Source organism: Manduca sexta, chromosome 17 (assembly GCF_014839805.1).
Source record: "Manduca sexta isolate Smith_Timp_Sample1 chromosome 17, JHU_Msex_v1.0, whole genome shotgun sequence".
Classification (NCBI taxonomy): Eukaryota; Metazoa; Arthropoda; class Insecta; order Lepidoptera; family Sphingidae; genus Manduca; species Manduca sexta.
In genome coordinates, this window is record NC_051131.1 from 14,786,939 (window position 1) to 14,804,914 (window position 17,976).

The 17,976-nt window shown below is 47.0% G+C and overlaps 1 protein-coding gene across 1 annotated transcript in view; it reads right to left on the reverse strand.

The window, feature by feature from the left end:
* LOC115451990 (vacuolar protein sorting-associated protein 13D) overlaps nucleotides 1–17,976 on the reverse strand; it is a 47,307-nt gene that overhangs the window by 18,474 nt on the left and 10,857 nt on the right. The window contains exons 7-50 of the mRNA XM_037439528.1: nucleotides 17,673–17,854; nucleotides 17,288–17,411; nucleotides 16,864–17,074; nucleotides 16,398–16,575; nucleotides 15,796–15,926; nucleotides 15,471–15,639; nucleotides 15,195–15,366; nucleotides 14,877–15,003; nucleotides 14,473–14,596; nucleotides 14,148–14,299; nucleotides 13,790–13,940; nucleotides 13,297–13,475; nucleotides 12,909–13,072; nucleotides 12,437–12,739; nucleotides 11,807–11,952; nucleotides 11,442–11,583; nucleotides 10,926–11,150; nucleotides 10,271–10,574; nucleotides 9,964–10,126; nucleotides 9,577–9,735; nucleotides 8,899–9,045; nucleotides 8,667–8,793; nucleotides 8,425–8,561; nucleotides 8,071–8,292; nucleotides 7,757–7,984; nucleotides 7,425–7,563; nucleotides 6,941–7,226; nucleotides 6,464–6,626; nucleotides 6,166–6,373; nucleotides 5,925–6,089; nucleotides 5,625–5,794; nucleotides 5,148–5,309; nucleotides 4,365–4,489; nucleotides 3,972–4,109; nucleotides 3,591–3,768; nucleotides 3,265–3,435; nucleotides 2,898–3,000; nucleotides 2,581–2,780; nucleotides 2,240–2,338; nucleotides 1,863–2,056; nucleotides 1,491–1,668; nucleotides 1,262–1,386; nucleotides 708–945; nucleotides 332–476 (exon numbers count right to left, since the gene is read on the reverse strand). Coding sequence (XP_037295425.1) covers nucleotides 332–476; nucleotides 708–945; nucleotides 1,262–1,386; nucleotides 1,491–1,668; nucleotides 1,863–2,056; nucleotides 2,240–2,338; nucleotides 2,581–2,780; nucleotides 2,898–3,000; nucleotides 3,265–3,435; nucleotides 3,591–3,768; nucleotides 3,972–4,109; nucleotides 4,365–4,489; nucleotides 5,148–5,309; nucleotides 5,625–5,794; nucleotides 5,925–6,089; nucleotides 6,166–6,373; nucleotides 6,464–6,626; nucleotides 6,941–7,226; nucleotides 7,425–7,563; nucleotides 7,757–7,984; nucleotides 8,071–8,292; nucleotides 8,425–8,561; nucleotides 8,667–8,793; nucleotides 8,899–9,045; nucleotides 9,577–9,735; nucleotides 9,964–10,126; nucleotides 10,271–10,574; nucleotides 10,926–11,150; nucleotides 11,442–11,583; nucleotides 11,807–11,952; nucleotides 12,437–12,739; nucleotides 12,909–13,072; nucleotides 13,297–13,475; nucleotides 13,790–13,940; nucleotides 14,148–14,299; nucleotides 14,473–14,596; nucleotides 14,877–15,003; nucleotides 15,195–15,366; nucleotides 15,471–15,639; nucleotides 15,796–15,926; nucleotides 16,398–16,575; nucleotides 16,864–17,074; nucleotides 17,288–17,411; nucleotides 17,673–17,854 — 7,554 coding nt within the window. The remainder of the gene's footprint in view (nucleotides 1–331; nucleotides 477–707; nucleotides 946–1,261; nucleotides 1,387–1,490; nucleotides 1,669–1,862; nucleotides 2,057–2,239; nucleotides 2,339–2,580; nucleotides 2,781–2,897; nucleotides 3,001–3,264; nucleotides 3,436–3,590; nucleotides 3,769–3,971; nucleotides 4,110–4,364; nucleotides 4,490–5,147; nucleotides 5,310–5,624; nucleotides 5,795–5,924; nucleotides 6,090–6,165; nucleotides 6,374–6,463; nucleotides 6,627–6,940; nucleotides 7,227–7,424; nucleotides 7,564–7,756; nucleotides 7,985–8,070; nucleotides 8,293–8,424; nucleotides 8,562–8,666; nucleotides 8,794–8,898; nucleotides 9,046–9,576; nucleotides 9,736–9,963; nucleotides 10,127–10,270; nucleotides 10,575–10,925; nucleotides 11,151–11,441; nucleotides 11,584–11,806; nucleotides 11,953–12,436; nucleotides 12,740–12,908; nucleotides 13,073–13,296; nucleotides 13,476–13,789; nucleotides 13,941–14,147; nucleotides 14,300–14,472; nucleotides 14,597–14,876; nucleotides 15,004–15,194; nucleotides 15,367–15,470; nucleotides 15,640–15,795; nucleotides 15,927–16,397; nucleotides 16,576–16,863; nucleotides 17,075–17,287; nucleotides 17,412–17,672; nucleotides 17,855–17,976) is intronic.

Sequence of the window (17,976 nt, forward strand, 5' to 3'; positions counted from 1 at the left end):
TTCGGGATAAAAACCATTATTTTAAGATAGAAATATGTGCCAAATAATGTGATAATCGCAAGGACTGAAAAATCCCTAACAAACACGGATACAAAGCTTCAATCATACAGGTATGCGCAAGTGTAGTACGTGATATTATGTATCAATCAGTTGCGCACACATCATTAGTGAGCATATTTTTATAAACCCTATTGGAGCAGGTGCCATTAAACACCAACATCAAGTTTCGAACGGTCCTTCGAGCTAGAACCTTTATTACAAATCATGTTATCATTAGACCTGAGATTGCGTAACCCAGTACTATATTTTATAAAAAATAGTAGTCACTTACCAGCGGTGGGCGCGTGGCCGACCCTCACTTCAACAGGATGCGGCAACTTGTTGATCAGCTGCAGCGCGGACCGCACCGTCACCAGCTTGCGAGCTGACCCCTCCAGCGATACTTCCAACACTATGCGTGCTTCCGCACCAGATTTCTTTTGAAAAAAGACAATGACACATTTTCAAATGAACACTAAGAGATTATCAAATAAATTTAGTTACATAACCAACCGATACATAAATGGGGTAATCAATAAGATTTCCACACGAATTTAATTTATGTAAAAGAAGCATAAAAATAATATAAATTAAAACATTGGACAAGCTAAAACGATCTGTTATGGAGTTTAAGAGTAATTTATGAAGTAAATCAAGCCCGTACATACATTGTGGGTGAGATGTCTGAAGAACACCCCGACCCTGTCAACGCACACAGGGTCCGGCGGCGTCCAGCCGTCGAGCCGGAGCGCGAGCTGGTGCAGCGCGGCGGCGCCCGCGCCGTCGGCCGGCGTGCGCCCGCGCGCGCGCCCGCGCCGCGACCCGAACGAGAACGGCTCCGTGTCGCCCGCGCGCACCACCACCCACGAGTCGTCCGGAGTCGACCACGACTGCGCCGTGTGGATCCTGCACACGATACAACTTACTACCAGCCTATGCAGTAGAGTAATAGAAAACGTCACAAAATAAGTTCAAATCATTTTTTGAATTTAGATAAGTCAATTTTTTACTCAGTTTTCACCAGAAAATAACGGGCAAGAAAATCTCCTCTTTAAAATCAATTAATGAAATATAGTACAAAAAACTCATTTAGTTTTTTATTTTGCTTAGAGCAGTTGCTTTATTTATTTGCGCCTTTGCATCATTCAATTGAAGAGCGAAACTAAAATCTTATATAAAATATTCAAATATAAGTAACAAATGTAGGTTTGTTTCTACTGACTGGTCAGCGGTGGTGAGCAGCGTGGTGAACCAGAGCGGGTGTCCGGTGTGGTTACGTAGCGCGTACGGCACGAACGGCGCGCGCCGCCGGTGCCCCGCCGGACTGCCCTTCGGCGACGACGACCACTGCACAGTCACGATAACATTTTGCTGAATACTGTTCTATTATATTCTTCTACGCAAGTTATTTTTGACTTGAAGCATGCGTGCGTAACGTTGCCGGGCCTGACCTGCTGTTTGTGCGCGGGCGCGTAGTAGTCGGCGGTCCAGTTGTTGCGCACGAGCTGGCCGAGCTCGATGAGCGCGGACGTGACGGTGGTGCTGAGCGTCTCCGGCGACGTCACCTCCACCTGCAGCCGCCCCGGCGCGAGCTTGCTCGTCAGCGTCTGCTCCCAACGGGTCTCGAACCTGTCCATAAAAATACATTTACAAAACCCATAAGTGATGCATTAATTTGCTTGTTTTCTTTCCATTTTATTTTATAACATTACATCATTAAAATTCACGTCAAATTGACCTGTTATATTATTTCAATCTCGTATCTAATTTGAGCTTTATACGGCGAGACTTCAATAACATTGTTATGTAGTGTGTGGACTTACTTCCACGGCTCGATGACGGGCTCCCAGCCAGACAGCGTGCGGTTGTAGTAGTCGACGCTGAGCACGGCGCCGAGCCGGCCCCCACCGGCACCCGCGCCCGCGCCCAGCGCCGGCCGCCGCTCCGAGCCCGCCGGCGTGCCCGGCGTCACCACCAGCATCGGATCTTCGAACGATTCCTCCACTTTGCGCAGGTCCTGGATACCAGTCAAATTATGATTCGAATTGCAAATTTGGATTACTACAGTATTTACAGTGTTCACAAGGTGAAAACAATATTTTTTATTCTATTTAACGTGTTTTATTTGCATAAATTACGTTTGTACTGCAGTCTGCACTACACTGATAATGATTATACGACATAAGCGCATGCAATTTACCTGTTCAACTTGTAGTTCGCTGAGCGACACCTCGAGCAGCGGCACGTCCGAGTCCATGCAGTCGTCGATCACGCACAGGGTGATGCACTCCGCGCTCACCTGACAATGCATACATCAACTTAATAAAAAAAAAAACAATTCCATCCTATTCTGTAATTTATACACACTACCACTGGTCGATATTATTTAGTTCTTGCCAAATATATTCTTGTAATTTGGGAAACCCAATTTAAGCTGCAAACCAATAATTTAACATTCATATTTTATACTTGAAACGTATATATCTATCTATGGGTTAATTACTAGTCAACATTGCAAAATATAAAAATAATGAACCGCACCTGCACGCCGTGTATTGGTCCTGAGTTTGCGTTTTTAGGCGGCGCCGGAGCAGGCGCGTGGTGTGCGCGGGCCCAGCGCGGCGGGGGCGCCCAGCCGCCTGCGCTGCTACCGTCTGCGCCTGCGCCGGGCTGCGAGTGCGCACGCATGAATACGCTGTTGGCGGGTGCGTCCACTTCAGGATCAGACACTATCGACTTGCCTGATAAACATATTAATATAGACAATGTTAATCAAAATCAGCCTTTAATATTAAAATAAAAATAATAGACGAAGAATAAGAAAAATATAGAAATGCAAATTTCAATGAAACACCGACCTGAAAGAGCCACTCTGAACTGCACAGGCAGCGACTGCAGCATCGATGCGAACATACGCATATCGTGGTATGATAAACGGAGATTCAATGTGCCCATTTGTACCTGCCAAATTAAACAAAATATTTTTTATAATTAAAAAACAAAATATTTTTTATAATTAAAAAACAAAACATTTTGAGAATTTTACTTCCATTACATGCGTTTCATTTATTTAGTTTTATTTTTTTCGTTAACGATATCAATATAATGTTCAGTCAAAAATTCCTTCTTAAATATAATAAAATATCCAGTAATTTGACTTCTTCTGATGTCACAAGAAAATAAAAATCATATTTGATATGCATGCATAGACGTCCGTGTACGTACGTGCAGCAGCCGGTTAGCGTCGAGCGAGACGTGCAGCGCGGCGGGCTCGATGATGGAGAGTGCCGTCTCCTCCTCCAGCCCCAGCACGCACGAGAACACCTCCAGCTCGTTCAGCGAACACGACAGCGGCACCAGCGACACCGCGCGCCGGTACGTCACCACCGTCGTACTCTACAACACACATATTTACTGCTCATACACTAAAACCTTCAAGAAAATCAACAAAATATACCGCTATTAAAAATATGCGTGGCAGTAGCCCACAGATGAGAACAGGAAGAAAGGTCGATAATTCCGATGGAGGGATGAACGAACAGCGCGTGTACCCTGAGTATAACGGCGTTGGTGTCCCACACGGAGGCGTCCTCGACGAGCACGAGCTGCGAGTCGGTGACGTTGAGCTTGAGCTCCACCTGCGGCTCGTCGGGCCCGCCGCCCGCGCCGCGCGCCGCCTCGCTCGGGGCACTACTCGGCGAACGGTACGACAGGCACGCCTCCTCCACGCTACACAACAATTGCACTATATTATATAGTTAAAGCTACGGTTTATTATAATGAGGTAAAGTTTTTTTTTTGGGTAGTTGTACTGTAACTATTGTACACTATGTGCTACTTATTTTATTATCATTTGGTATTTTTATATTCTAGGTAAACTTAACTGGACAGATCCACTAGCAAGAATTAGTTTATAAAAAGCTCGCACTTACAACAAAGGTTGGTCTGGATCCGTGGGCGTCGCCGGAGGCTGCATGATGAATTGGTTGGCCGCCTCCCACCAGTCCAGGATCGCCATCAGGCGCATGTTGTTCACCAGTATCGTATACGCTGAGGACTCGCGACGCAACCTGAAACATGACGAGCGATAGTACCAAACACGCAAAAGTCTACTGTAATAAGATTCTTGCATTCCCAAAAGTAAATATCGTGATTATCCAAAGAAGCTTCTATTTTATTCACAGGCCAGAATGTACACATTTTGAGTGTTGCGACATGTCATCGGAATTAGTTGTCCCAAAGAGTAAAAATTCGACTGGCTTTATTTAGTCTGTTTAGTTTCCACTATATCGACATCGGTGTCAACAGCAAGCTGGTGTACGGACCTGGCGTGCACCTCAGCCTGCACGCTGTGTCGCTGCTCGGCCATGGGCTGCACGATGTGGCTGAACACGTTGCCGCGCCTGTTCGCCGGCTCCTTCGCGTACCGCGTGTCACTCACCAGGATCTCCTGCACACACGATGCGAGCATCGATTATAACATCATTCATTACTGAGTCAGGTGAGTCAACACAATGATTACGTTCACAAAAACGATACAATGCAACCTTACTAAACTTTAACGGGATACAAATAAGTCTAATTATGTCAATTATTAAGTCTAATTATCAGTCTAATTATCAAGCGGCGATAGCCTAGTTGGGTGTGGAACGGACTGCCGAGACGAATGTCCGCAGGTTCAAATCCCAAGGGCACACACCTCTGACTTTTCTAAAATCATGTGTGTATTCTTTGTGAATTTATCGTTCGCTTTAACGGTGAAGGAAAACATCGTGAGGAAACCTGCACATCTGAGAAGTTCTGTATAGAAATTTCGAAGGTGTGTGAAGTCTACCAATCCGCACTAGGCCAGCGTGGTGGACTAAGGCCTAATCCCTCTCAGTAGTAGAGGAGGCCCGTGCTCAGCAGTGGGCAAGTACGTAATACAGGGCTGATATTATTATGTCAATTATACTATGACACCAAGGCTGTCGTATTAAGCACAAAGCAATAAGAATATTCTAGCGACAAAAGAAGATAATCTTGTCAAAAAATATTTATTGATGGTAATATTCGCTAGATATATCAGTATATAAAAAATAATTATAGAGATAAACAGTGCAGCCCACCTGCGACACGAGGTCAATATCCTGGCTGAAGTCCGAATACATCTCGACCAGGAGGTTGGATTTGATGAAGTTGATGCAGGCGAGTGAGGAGACGCCGTGCTCCGGCTCCAGCTTCACCGTTACGTCGTGCAGGTCCAGATTTATCGACAACGTCGTCCACACCTGTAGACACAAACGATGTTACTGGAGATTTCCTCGACGTTCAATACAACACCAACCTGCGCAACTGAGTACTGGTAAACCCGCTGTCACTAGTTTGCCAGTCGCAGCTACGAGGCTACTATGGCGGGTGATGACGATGACTACTTAATTCCCACAAATTTATGAATAACTATTTTAATTAAATTTTGTCAAGTCAGATTTTGTCAGGCCTTCAGACCGGATATCTGATCCGGTCTAGGGCCACGAGTGAGATAACGATTACGCTTTACAAAGAGGGCGACATGACATTCAGAACGATAATGATCGGTTATTGACCTGGTCCGTCTTAGCAGCGGATTGGTGCGGCTGGTGGTGTTGGTGCTGGTGGTGGTCGTCGAGCGGCTCGGCCAGGTTGTGCGCCAACACGCCGCGCACCAGCCGGTACTGCGCCACGTCCAGCGAACATTCAAGCGTCGTCAGTGTGCCTTGCACTGTCATTTCTGGAACTGAAATAACACAATATTTTTTCATATAATATGGTCGGCTTCGTTATATAGTAATATATAAAGCAGTGTAACTCGTAATAAGTAATTATTGGTTGACAAATGGTGTAATTTTCAAGCCATGCATCCATACCGTTGTGGCCGCTGGAGAGGTTGTGTTCGAGTCGTAGGGCGAGGCAAGCGGGCGCGCGCAGTAACGGCGGTCCGCGCGTGCGCACCGTGCCGCCCACCGCCTCCGCCCCCGCCAGCGACACGCCCTCCAGCTCCACCGTGCGCACCTCCAGCAGCTCGCGGGGTTCTGTCACAAGAAAAGGGAAGAATTGTTGATATTGTCTGTCTTATTGATCCATAATGTTGTGAGTAGGCAGCAGCACCTAGTGCAGGGTCGGCGCGCACGCTGACAGTGCCGGCGTCTCCCGCGAGCTGGAAGCAGTTGTGCAGGCGCAGCGCACAGAGCTGAGCCGCGAGCGCGGCGCGTGCGCGGCCCGCCACCGGCAGCACGATCACCGGCGCGTCGCACACCACGCTCAGCCGCCGCCGCTCCACGCGACCCGCCGACTCGAACCCGGACGACGATGACACCTACAATATCAATATACCAGTACAATTATCAAAAACTCATTGCGACGATGACATCTGTTAGCAAACTTTGGACAGAGGTTATATCCGTACCTTAAGCCTGGCTTGCATGATGACGCGGCGCAACAGGCTGAACTCGTTCGCGAACGCGTACAGCTCGTGCACGAACCGCTTGGTGTGCACGTACGTCACCGGACCCATCTCGATGCTCAGGCTCGTGTCGTACCCGGCCGTCGCAGCCTCCAAACTACTCAGTCTATGTATACAAAATTAAAATATCGCTCAAGTGGAGATTTTTTTAAGTAATAATTATTATATATCTATGTTTATGTTATTTTTAGGTTAAATTTATTACTTTATCAACACTGAACTATAATTTCCTGTCAACTTACGTAAATGTATTTTGGCAAAAAGTTGTCAACTACAACACTAATACGATGAATCAATATGATTATAATATTGGTATCGTGATTAGCAATATTTAATTGACGTAAGTATTGATCGAGCACTAAATCGAGCCTCATTATGAAATAAGTGAGTTCACATTACGCATGTGATGGCACGCTCTACCTGCAGTACGTAAAGGCGAGCGCCCGCGGCGGGCGCGTGCGCAGCCGGCGGCGCCACAGCGGCGCGCGCGGCGTGAGGTCGCACACGCGCAGCGCGCCGAGCCGCCCGTGCACCGTGCGCGCGCGGCCCCCCGCTCCCCCCACTCCGCCGGCCCGCACCGTCACGCGCGCGCCCTTGACGCGCACCCGCCAGCGCTCGCGGCCGCGCGCCACGCCCACCACGGACACTGAGCGGATCGACATCTCCGTTTGACGCACGCCTCCTTCTACGGCCGACACCTCGCCCGCTACCGAACAACAAATGTATCACTCTAATTGAATACTTTATAATTTAATACGTATTTCTCTAGATTTCACCCCGTGAAAAAACTTTCGCGCTATATAAAACACTGTCACAATCTATAGCGCCATCTATAACATTATTATACTTCATTTTCATCATAAAGTAAAGTTAAAACAAACAGTAACTTAAAAATAAAACATACTTGTCTCGTGTCTCTCAAGCTCCTGTTCCTCGGGCAGGTCGTCGCCGGCGATGCCGAAAAAATCCAACACCGCCACCCAGCTGTCAATACTCACTATCAGATTCAAACTGTTGAACTCAACTTTCGTCAGCTTACACACCTATAGACAATATATATTCAGATACTAACAGGTATACCTTTAAAGGTTTATTATCATCACTTAATCACTTTATGACAGCAACAACACTTTTCCTAATTCTTTATGTTAGCTTTCTAACATGAAAAGCTTTACGACGTGATAAATTAATCATCCGAGAGAAGAGGTTGATAAAAAACAATCACAAAACTCGTACCTTATTATACTTCTCTTCAAAGAGCGGATGCTTAGGGTCCCTAGTATGTACAGATATCCAGACGAGATTATCGCTAGCGCGTCTGTCGGCATCAGCGTTGGCCTCGGCGTCAGCATCAGCGTCCACATCATCTTCGGGTTCGCCTGCAGAGTCCTGCTCTACACCCTCGGGAGAGCACGGAGGCGTCACGCCACACACGCTGTCACGCTTGCTACGTTTGTCAATACCCTAGACATTATTGTTTTGAATTTATAAATGTGGAATCTTGTCAGACAACAAGAGACGATTTGTTTATAGACTAGATAGGTTTGCACCTCCTTGGCCCTTAAGTTGAGCTGCGCGGGCAGGGAGCTGTCGTGCTTATTGTGGAGCAGGTCGGCCGCCAGCTCCACGCGGCCGCCCGCCAGCTCCGGACACGACTTTGACAGGAATGTGGCGCGCGGCGGCACGCGTGGCGCGTGCGACACCATAAGCAGACGGTGTTTCGAGTCGGGCTCCTTCGTCAGGTCTTCCATAGTGATCGAATGTAGGGATACCTGCCAAACAACAAACAGTCACACGCGTCCTATACTAAGATTTTTTTTTTATCACGTGCAAATTCAATTCGGCGCCCTCTAGCGCCAAATCCGTGTATTGGTCAGCATTCGAATAATGAATAGTCGGCGAACCTGCAGCATGGTCTCGTGCGGATGATCGCGTGTGTACCGCAGCAGGAACTCCCTGAAGGACAGCTCCACCAAGCTGCGCTCGCCCTCGCCCACGTCCGCGCGCAACTCCACGCTGAACGTACACACCTCGAACGTCACTAGAAACATACTCGATATTAATATTGAAGATGTTGTGAATGCGAAAATTTGTTTGGTAATTAATCCTCGTTTTTTCGCATTAAAAGCTACGTAATAGTGCATACCGTGCATATGGCTCGCGGGCGGGTGTTGTTGTTGATGGATGGCGGCGGGAGGTGGCACGGCGAGTACGGCGGCGCGCACCGCCGGGTCCAGCCGCAGCGTAGGCACCGCCGGCTCCACCATAGAGCCCTGCAGTGTCATGGCGTTAACAACTCGCTATCGATTAAACATTTAAGTCCGAAAAAAACAGAGTGAGACATTATGTAGTGTTTTGAACCTGCCTTCGTAACTTACCACATGCACCGGCGCAGCGGCGTCGACCACGTCTGCGGGCGCGTCCGCGGAGCTGGCGATCCAGCTAACAGTCTCTAGCAGCTGCTCGTACTGCTCGCGACACGCGGACACGTGCAGACCGCCCACTATCTTACCGCTGACTTCACACTATATCACAGCAAATAAGAAAATTACAAATTAAAAAATATTTAATACATAACATAACCGAAATTCTTCAACGTATGTATTCTTCAGCAATGTATGTGCGCCAAGGACACAGATAGCGTTTAACGAATCACATGTTATTGACGGGCCGCATGTTTGTTGAGGAACTCCGACCAATTAAAGTGGCTCACTACGCGGGAAATACGTTATGCGACCAATAAAATTAACAAGTAGGGGCAGTTGTTTAGCGCGCGAATTTTAAAATTCATCGAACACATCGTACGCCTAAGGCAATAAACTATCGACAAACAAAAATAATAAACGCGACGAAAATAAAGCATAAAATAATATCTAAGAATTTATGCACTTGGACATGGACTACATGGGGGATACATTTTATACGAAGTAGTCAGCCGACGAAGACTATAAACATTTGCACGCCACGTCGCTGTACCAGTCATAATGCGTAGGTAATGTAATAATTATATGGGTATATAGTTTTGAACGCATGACTTTTACTACAATACTTGGTACCTGATTCATAGTCTCGCCTTCAACCTCGACGTCGTTGTAGTTGACGTTGACGTGCAGCGCGGTGTTGTGCAGCACGGGCTTGCCGCGCGCCACGTCGTACACGTCCTGCATGCTCTCCGACGTCAGCGGGTGCACGCGCAGTTGCTCCGACACGTCCAACTTAAACAATACCTTATGATTGGTTTCATCTATACACACCATGAAATTATTGTCGAAACCTGTATTACATTAAAGTTATTAATGACACGCACGAGTTGTTTCATAATAACAACCGGTTTCTCGAAAATTTTAATACCATAGACGGTCTTAAGTTGAAATAAAAATTTGTTATATTTATCGACTCAAGAATAATAAGTTACACATGTCTGTATGCGTGTGTGTACGTACAGTGACGAGTGAGATGTCGCGCACGCGCACGCTGTAGCGCGCGAGGCGCGGCGGGCCGGGCTGGTTGAGCAGCGACATGCGGCCGAGGTGCGCCACCACCACCTGCGTGCTGGCCGCCGAGCGCGGCACCACCACCACCGGCGACTCCAGCTCCACGCTCACGCTGCACCGCAACACCGCAGAAAATATACAACACGCACGGTATTATAGTCATTCATAGTTATCCGATTTGTTTCCGAAATAATAACGTCATCATATAGATGATGTTTATTTTCTTAACTGTTTTATATTTGAAGCAGTTTGTTACCTGAGCACGATGTTCTCCGAGGCTAGATCGGCTGGATCGTCGATGGAGGTGCCCATGCTGACGGTGCGACGTCGGGGCGACACGCCCTCCGTGGACTGCGACAGCTTCGGGTTCGAGTATATTGACTCGCCTCTGGGGTGAACAAGTCCTATGGCCATATCAGCGGCAGCGGCGCGTATGGACCGCGCCAAGTTCGCCAAGTACTGCTTGAACTCCGTAAGGCACGAGCGCAATTCTCGGAGTAGCGGTCCAGAGTGCGTGTACCACACACTAGCCACGTGCAATGTCACCCGCGCTTCCACCACTGGACGTAGTAAGGATTTAGCATTATTGTACAATTTAACGTAAATTACTCGGATATCGATATTATGTTCTCATTTACGAAGTACAACTCGGTATCATACTCAACATCGGGTATCGAGTAATCAAGAAAAAACATTATTTCGAACAAATTTTAAAGCTGTTTTTGTCAAATAGGCTATAGCTTTGAGGTCATACATCGAATCAAATATCTAATATGGAAACTAAAGTGTCGATAGCTTCACCATGAAACTATAGACAACGTACTACACAGCGGGTGCATACCCACCTCGTGCATTCAGTGCTCTATAAAGGTTCGAACCGACCTTTTACTATAGAGTATAATGTGCCAAACCTGCGGCGTTGCCATCGGTGGGCGCGTTGACCTTCCTGTCGATGGTAAAATGCAGCGCTCGCTCGTCTTCGGCGCCGAGCGGCGCATGGTGCGCCTGCGCATGCGCGTGCCCGTGGTGCGTGGCGCGGCCCGCCGAGAGCACGCGCGTGTGCAACCCGCCGCCCTCGCACAGCGACACCACCGCCACGCCGCCCAGCGACCCCCCCACCTCCACGCGCGACGCGTCTGTTACACACACACGTACACACAAATATTACAGAGCTTTATGGATAAACGTTTCGAGATGAGACGGAGGAATAAGTTATCTTTTTTGATAGCTGACATACAAAATTCTAAATTTATAGTCCACGTTAAAAGGGTTTCCTATTACCCTCATTTCAAACATTCCCCAGTCCGCCTACAAACTGCCTCCACTTATAACAAAAGATTAGTTAAAGTCTCGCATGGAGTTTAACAAACTTATGTACAGATATTCCCTCTAATTGCATCTTTCTCAGAATTACAATAATATCTCACCAACAGTCGCCTGTATCTTGGCCTCGCTGATAGTTGCGGTGGCAATCTTCCTGGCGACCACGTTGCCCTCGTGCATGGCGGCGCGTAGCAACAGTACGCCCAGTCGGTGGAAGTCGAATGTTATCTCCGTACGGACTTCTTTCTGTCAAATAAACAAATTTGAAACAGACATTAATGGGTCGGAGACAATGATGAATAACTAAATAGACATTTGGCTCAAAATCTATGGTTTATACTATGATGATTACTATACTTATTCGTATTGCAAAAACTCGAAACTATACATAATAAATATAATGTACCATTTCATTATAATAATAACGGTAAAAATAATTTTAATTTACAATGAGTGAAGATAGCGTTACTTTATTTTCCGATTCCTCGACGGAAGTCTGCGTCATGGGCGCGGCGGCGTGGCGCTGCCGCAGTGCGTCGGCGTGCTTGTGCGCGGCGCCGGGCCCGAGCACGCGCTGCGTGAACCCGATCAGCTCCACTATAGTCTCTTGATTCGCTGCACACACATCGATAACTCGACACGATTTTCAAAATATAATAAAAATATCAGACCTGAATTATTATGTCCCATTTGCTGGGCACGGACCATCTCTACTACCGAATGGGATAAGTCTTAGTCCACCACGCTGGCCTAGTGCGGATTGGTAAATATCACATGCCCTAAAAATTCTTAGAGAATTTTTCCGGTATACAGGTTTCTTTACGATGTTTTCCTTCCCAGTTTCAAGCAATCAATAATTCACAAGGTATAGACACAAAACTCTACAAAAGCCAGAGGTGCCCTTAGGCTTAAACCTGCGGACATTCGTCTCGTCAATTAGTTCGACTAACAACTGGACTCTCGCCGCTTTTAGCTAGTTTTGGAATAATTAATATGATACTGAAGAAAATACATTTTGCTTTCAAATCTACGATATATTAAGTAATCTTTTTTCTTTTAGGACGTCTAAGCGATATTTATTCTGCTCACGAACTCTCACCAATGATATCCAAATTATTGAACAGTATATTAGCGATCCTCAACTCTTCTGAATCGCCATCTCCCTTCACGATGCAGAGCTCCAGCGCGATGAGAGCCTCGGAGTCGACGAGGCCGGCGGCGCCCCAGCCCGCGGCGGTGCCGGCCCAGGGTGCTCCGTTGCCGTTCCACGCGCCTCCCTGCCCCCAGGTGGCGCTGCCCCAGGTGGTGTTGCCTCCGCAGAGCGTGTTGGTGCCCGTCCAGCTTGCGCTGGTGCCTGTTATCCAGCTCGGAGCTGGGCTCGTGCGGTCAGCTTCCGATGGATCTAATAACAATTAACTCGGGTTTAAATAACATTGGATATAACATTAAATTGGACTAATATGTTATCGACATGAGCTGTAACATCAGACCAAAAATACATATTATCATTATCGATACAATACAATTAATATTATTATGACATCCCTAATGAAAGTAACACGTCAACTTACATTTATTATTCGTCCCGTGATGCAGAGAATACAATGCCTGGTGTATAGCGTGTGGGTGAGGTAGTGACCCGCGACCGTCCGGCGAGCCAGGTGATGTGGGCGACGTGGGCGAAGTAGGCGACGTCGGCTCTGAACCTCGAATGCTGCCTGACGCTGTGTCCATTCTGAACAATTATAAAAAAAAATACACATTTAAAATCTTACAATATGGTTAAGAATTATCCATAGACTGAATTATAAAAGCAGTCAATATATTATGACACATAATGTGGAACACAATTTTGAAATAACATTTTATTAGTCGTTGTTTTTCACTTTTTAACGCACAATAGAAACATACAGACATGTTTAGATTTATACTAAGTTATGTAGGATGAATTTGTCTCACCCGACATGCTTGTGACTGGCGACGAGAAGCTCGAAGTCGGGCCCGTAGGTCTGCAGCGCGTCGACGAGCAGCAGCGAGTCCACCGACAGCGACAGCGACAGGTCGCGCGGCCGCGCCGTCACCGCCGCCTTCACGCCGCACACCTGCACCTCCGCGATGCTGCGCCCGCGCGACTGCACCTACGCCGACACACCACATACGTAGCGTCAACTATAACGATCTTCACCTGGATCGATAATTATCGGTGTCATGATGAAGTATCGTTTACTTTTGAGATTCTTCATAGTTTCAAATAACTTTTTTAAGCTTCTGTCTTAAACGTGTGTATTTTGTTTTTCGTCAACTCGAATTACCGTTTAAAATAAAAAATATCGACGTGTCGTGTAATGATAATGTACCGATGGTTTTTCCGTACTACACATCTAAATATCGATTACTTAGTAAAGATCAAATATCGATATCGCCATTCGCTAAAATATTTGATTGTACAAACCTCTAACGACATCTGGTCGATGGCGAACTGCAGCATGAAGAGCGTGGAGTTGTGGTGCGCGGAGAGTTCGGAGCGCTCCGTCTCGGAGCTCATGCTGCTGTCCTCCGCCTCCGACGCGCTGGGGTGCGGCTGTGGCGGGGACGCGGGCGGCCTGCGAACGTACATTACATAGGAGAACGATGGTTGGATGAGAACGGGCTGAACCTCGATATGACTACCAGTTATAACGAGACAGTAGCGACTAGAATATATATTAAGAAGTTATACAGCACTCAATAAATAAAATATATTTGTTGTTTGTGTAACACATTAGGAAGTGTATTTATAGACACATCAGGAGAGATGTCGGTGCGCGGACCTGTCGCGGGTGAAGAGCGGCAGGTGGTTGAGCACGGCGCGGACGGCGAACAGCTTCTGCTCGCTGAGGTGCACCACCAGCGCCGGCAGCGACCCGCACAGCGTCGCCGTCGGGTACTGCGGGTCGCTCGTCTGCACCACGCGCCGCTCCGCCTGACACAGCAACAATAACACTCACACATACATACAACAAGCGATATTTATAATATTTCTACGGACTACAAGATAATGACGATAGCGTTACTTATTTCCAATAAATATCGATAAACTAATAAATAAAAGTTTTATTTGCTTATCTAAATATATAAATGTAACAATAACAATACCTGCAGCGATATGCTGAACCTGTCGAGCAGATGCAGCGAGGAGGTGGACTTGGTGTGCGCGTACTTCCAGTTGTCCCGCACGCGACCCACTAGGATCTGCAGGTCGCTCAGCTCGATCATGTATCTAGAACGAACAAAAACCATGTGGCAAATATCGATAAACAATGGAACATTCTTACTGCTGCGTAATTGAATGATGGTCAAATGCTCCACAGATTACGATCAAGGATGCCGCTGCTGCCAACTTAAAATATAAAAAATCAAAAAACCTCATCCGATATAGCTTCTCCGAAATTCTTATTCATTCACAAAGTAAATTACAAAAATATTTATAACGTGGTCCAATTTGTAACATTTACTCTTCAAAGAAATATAGCCCAGGGATGGCGAGGTATCACTCGTACCTTTCGTAAATCTTGCTGTGCAAGTTGGCGGCGTCCAGCGCTTGCTGGTGGTGCTTGGGCAGGTCGGGCGGAGAGCTCGGCGACAGCAGGCTACCCGGCGGCGTCGAACACGGAGTCATGAACATTTCTACACAATATCGCCTGCGTTACTAACGATTATACTTCCTAACATGTTTATGTCCTTTAATAATCAATTAACACATAACCGTGGCCGAGAAATATAAAGTTCGTTCTTGATTATTTCTAAATTACATCTAAGAGACTGTATTTAAAGTGCAGAATGCAACTAAATAAGTCTATATTATCCTACATATTAACCTTCGTCATCGAGGATGGGTTCTGGCTGTGGGTCAGGCGCTGTTGCGTTAGCCAACCGCAGCCGCCCGAAATCTACCACTAGTACGGAGGAGTCTCGCGATTGCACTTCCTGTACCAGCAGGATTTGCGGAGCCGAGATGTCGAGCTCCACGTGCCACGACTGACGGTCTCCCTGCGAAAGAACAACTTCTCTAGCCTGATTTGAACAGCCTTAACAATACAGGTTTACTAGAGGACTAGTACTATAATGTAGTATCGCCAGCGACCCGCACGTACCGGCCTGGCCCGCAGCGCGTGCTCCCAGCGGTCCATGAGGCGCGCGGCGGCGGCGGGCGCGGGCAGCGCGGGCAGCGCCGGCGCAGACACCTCGCCGCCGAACCCGCGCAACCAGCGCAGCACCGACACCGACGGCACCACCTCCAGCGACGCCGACTTCACCCACAACCTGCATACACAAAGCACACGCGGTAAACATGATAACAAAAATATTGTTAGCCTTAAGAACTTAAGATAAAATAATTGTTCTTTTTAAGAAAGGGCTTGTTCTGACCCAGACGGCTCATGTCCTGGTGTACAACATGAGGTACAACTACTGACATACTTGTGATCGCAGTTGAGTCCGAAGGGCTTCTTCTCGTAGGTGAGCTGGAACAGTGGGTCCTGCTGCGTGGAGGCGCGCCCCCACGTCGCCGACGCCGCGCTCGACGAGCCCAGACCCTCGCGGATCACGCCCTAGGGTATAACATCCGTTACAACAGTGACCCTACTCTGACGCTCTTACTGGCAATAACACTAACATTGGAACGGGAAGCGGAACAACAACTAGTATCATGAGCTAAGGATCTATTCCATAAAATATTTACTCATGAGTTGGATATTTTTAATTACAATTGTGACGAGGTGTGTTAGAAAATTTATGGAATATTTTTTTTTTTTGCAATAGATTTAAGGTCATGGTACAAATTCGGGTTCCGCTTCCCGTTCCAATACTAGTTTTATTGGCGCTGCTCTGATACTCTAACTGGCGATGTCACTGGTCATTGCCAGTCAGAGTGCCAGAGCAGGGCCAGATACGAAGCTAGGATCGGAGATAGGGCAACAATAGAGATAAGTATCATTCATTCGGACCCATTTGAAATATAAAGACAATGTATATCATAAAAAGCTGAATGTAGTATTGTATGCTTAAAATATAATGCGTACCTGTGGCGCACAAATGATGGGGAAGAGGGTGTGTGGCGTGATGCGCTCGCGCAGCAGCACGGCTCCGAGCGACACGCCCAGCGACAACGACGACGCACGCGCGCGCCACTCCACGCCCGCGCGCACCACCCAGAACTGCAACTCCAACGCGCCGCCATCACCACCGCTCTCCGCCGCCCTGCAACACACATCATCCGGCTCGTAGGACCACTACCATGGCAAAGACAAATTTAAAAATAAATAAGAACATTCATACATTATTATAAAAAGTAATAAACGACATTGTAATTACTATAAAACACTGCAGCACTTAAATATTATATGTTCAGTCTAAATACACTATTTACAATGATTCCTAACACCAAATACAGCAATGAAAATTTACTGCTTGGTGGCAAATATATTCTTTAAGTGGAAAAATATGTCCCCAGACGAACCTTAAGACCGAGCTACAATTACTACTTACTTGTCATCTTCATCGCCCATACTCAGATTGAGCGAGCCGTTGTTCAATATGAACTCGAACTTGGCGAAGACGGTGTCCTTCTTGAGCAGCGTGTTGTCATCGAGCGAGTCCGCGATGGCGCCCAGGATCTCCTCCTCCAGGTCCGCAGGAGCGTGGTCAGAAGGAGCGAGTGCGGGTTCAGGAAGAGCGGCAGTGACAGCTTCCGCGTCAGCTTAGTTAGAAATAGGCTATTATAACCAAAGATTAAGCAAAGGAAAGTATCTTTCTCTCATAACTGTCACAAATTAATGCATCAATTTTAGATTCAATTTTAGAAATCAATTTATATAAACCTGTGACGTCAGGTAACGAAGTTATTTCGTAAGATTCTCCCGATAGACGTATATAAGTACTAGTACATGAACAAGTCTTGATCGCCGCATACCTTGCGCAGGTGTGGAGTACCAGCCCCACCACTGCGGGAACCAGTGCACCAACATACTGCGCCCCGACGAAGGCTTGTCGGGCGTTGTCACTGGACTCGATTTGGGAACTTTTCTCATCGCCACCTGCCAATTACAAAATTAAATGCACTTTGAGTTTAGCGTTTTTTAGAATAGTGATGCTGATGCTGTGGCACTAGTGTGTGCTCAGTGTCGTTTTAATGCGGTGGAATAAAAATTAAGAAGATAAGAACAAAAGCGAACAACGAACACTATTTGTCAAATCCATATTTATCTAGACTAATGTCATATTATATAGCTTTATGAAGGATTTTTAGAAGTTTTTTTTTTAATTTTGCTCTTTTAATTTCCAGAGCTCGCGTGTACCTCTCTAAGCGCCCTGAGTACGTGCAGCGGCGTGCGCCACTCGAACTCGTCTTTGACGAGCTTCTTGTCGGGCGGCAGCGTGGCGGCCGGGTTGTTCAGCAGCTGCAGGTAGATGTCCACGTACTGCAGCGTCTGCCGCGCGCTCTCCAGGCACGACTCCCACGTCGGCCTCGGCTCCGTCCCTTAAACATATTATTATCACTTCAATAAATACTGTTTGAGATATTATTGTTGGTTTGTCAATTATACAATATAATGTTTCAGCGCCAAATAAAAAAGAAAATGTGATTCAATATTGTTAAAA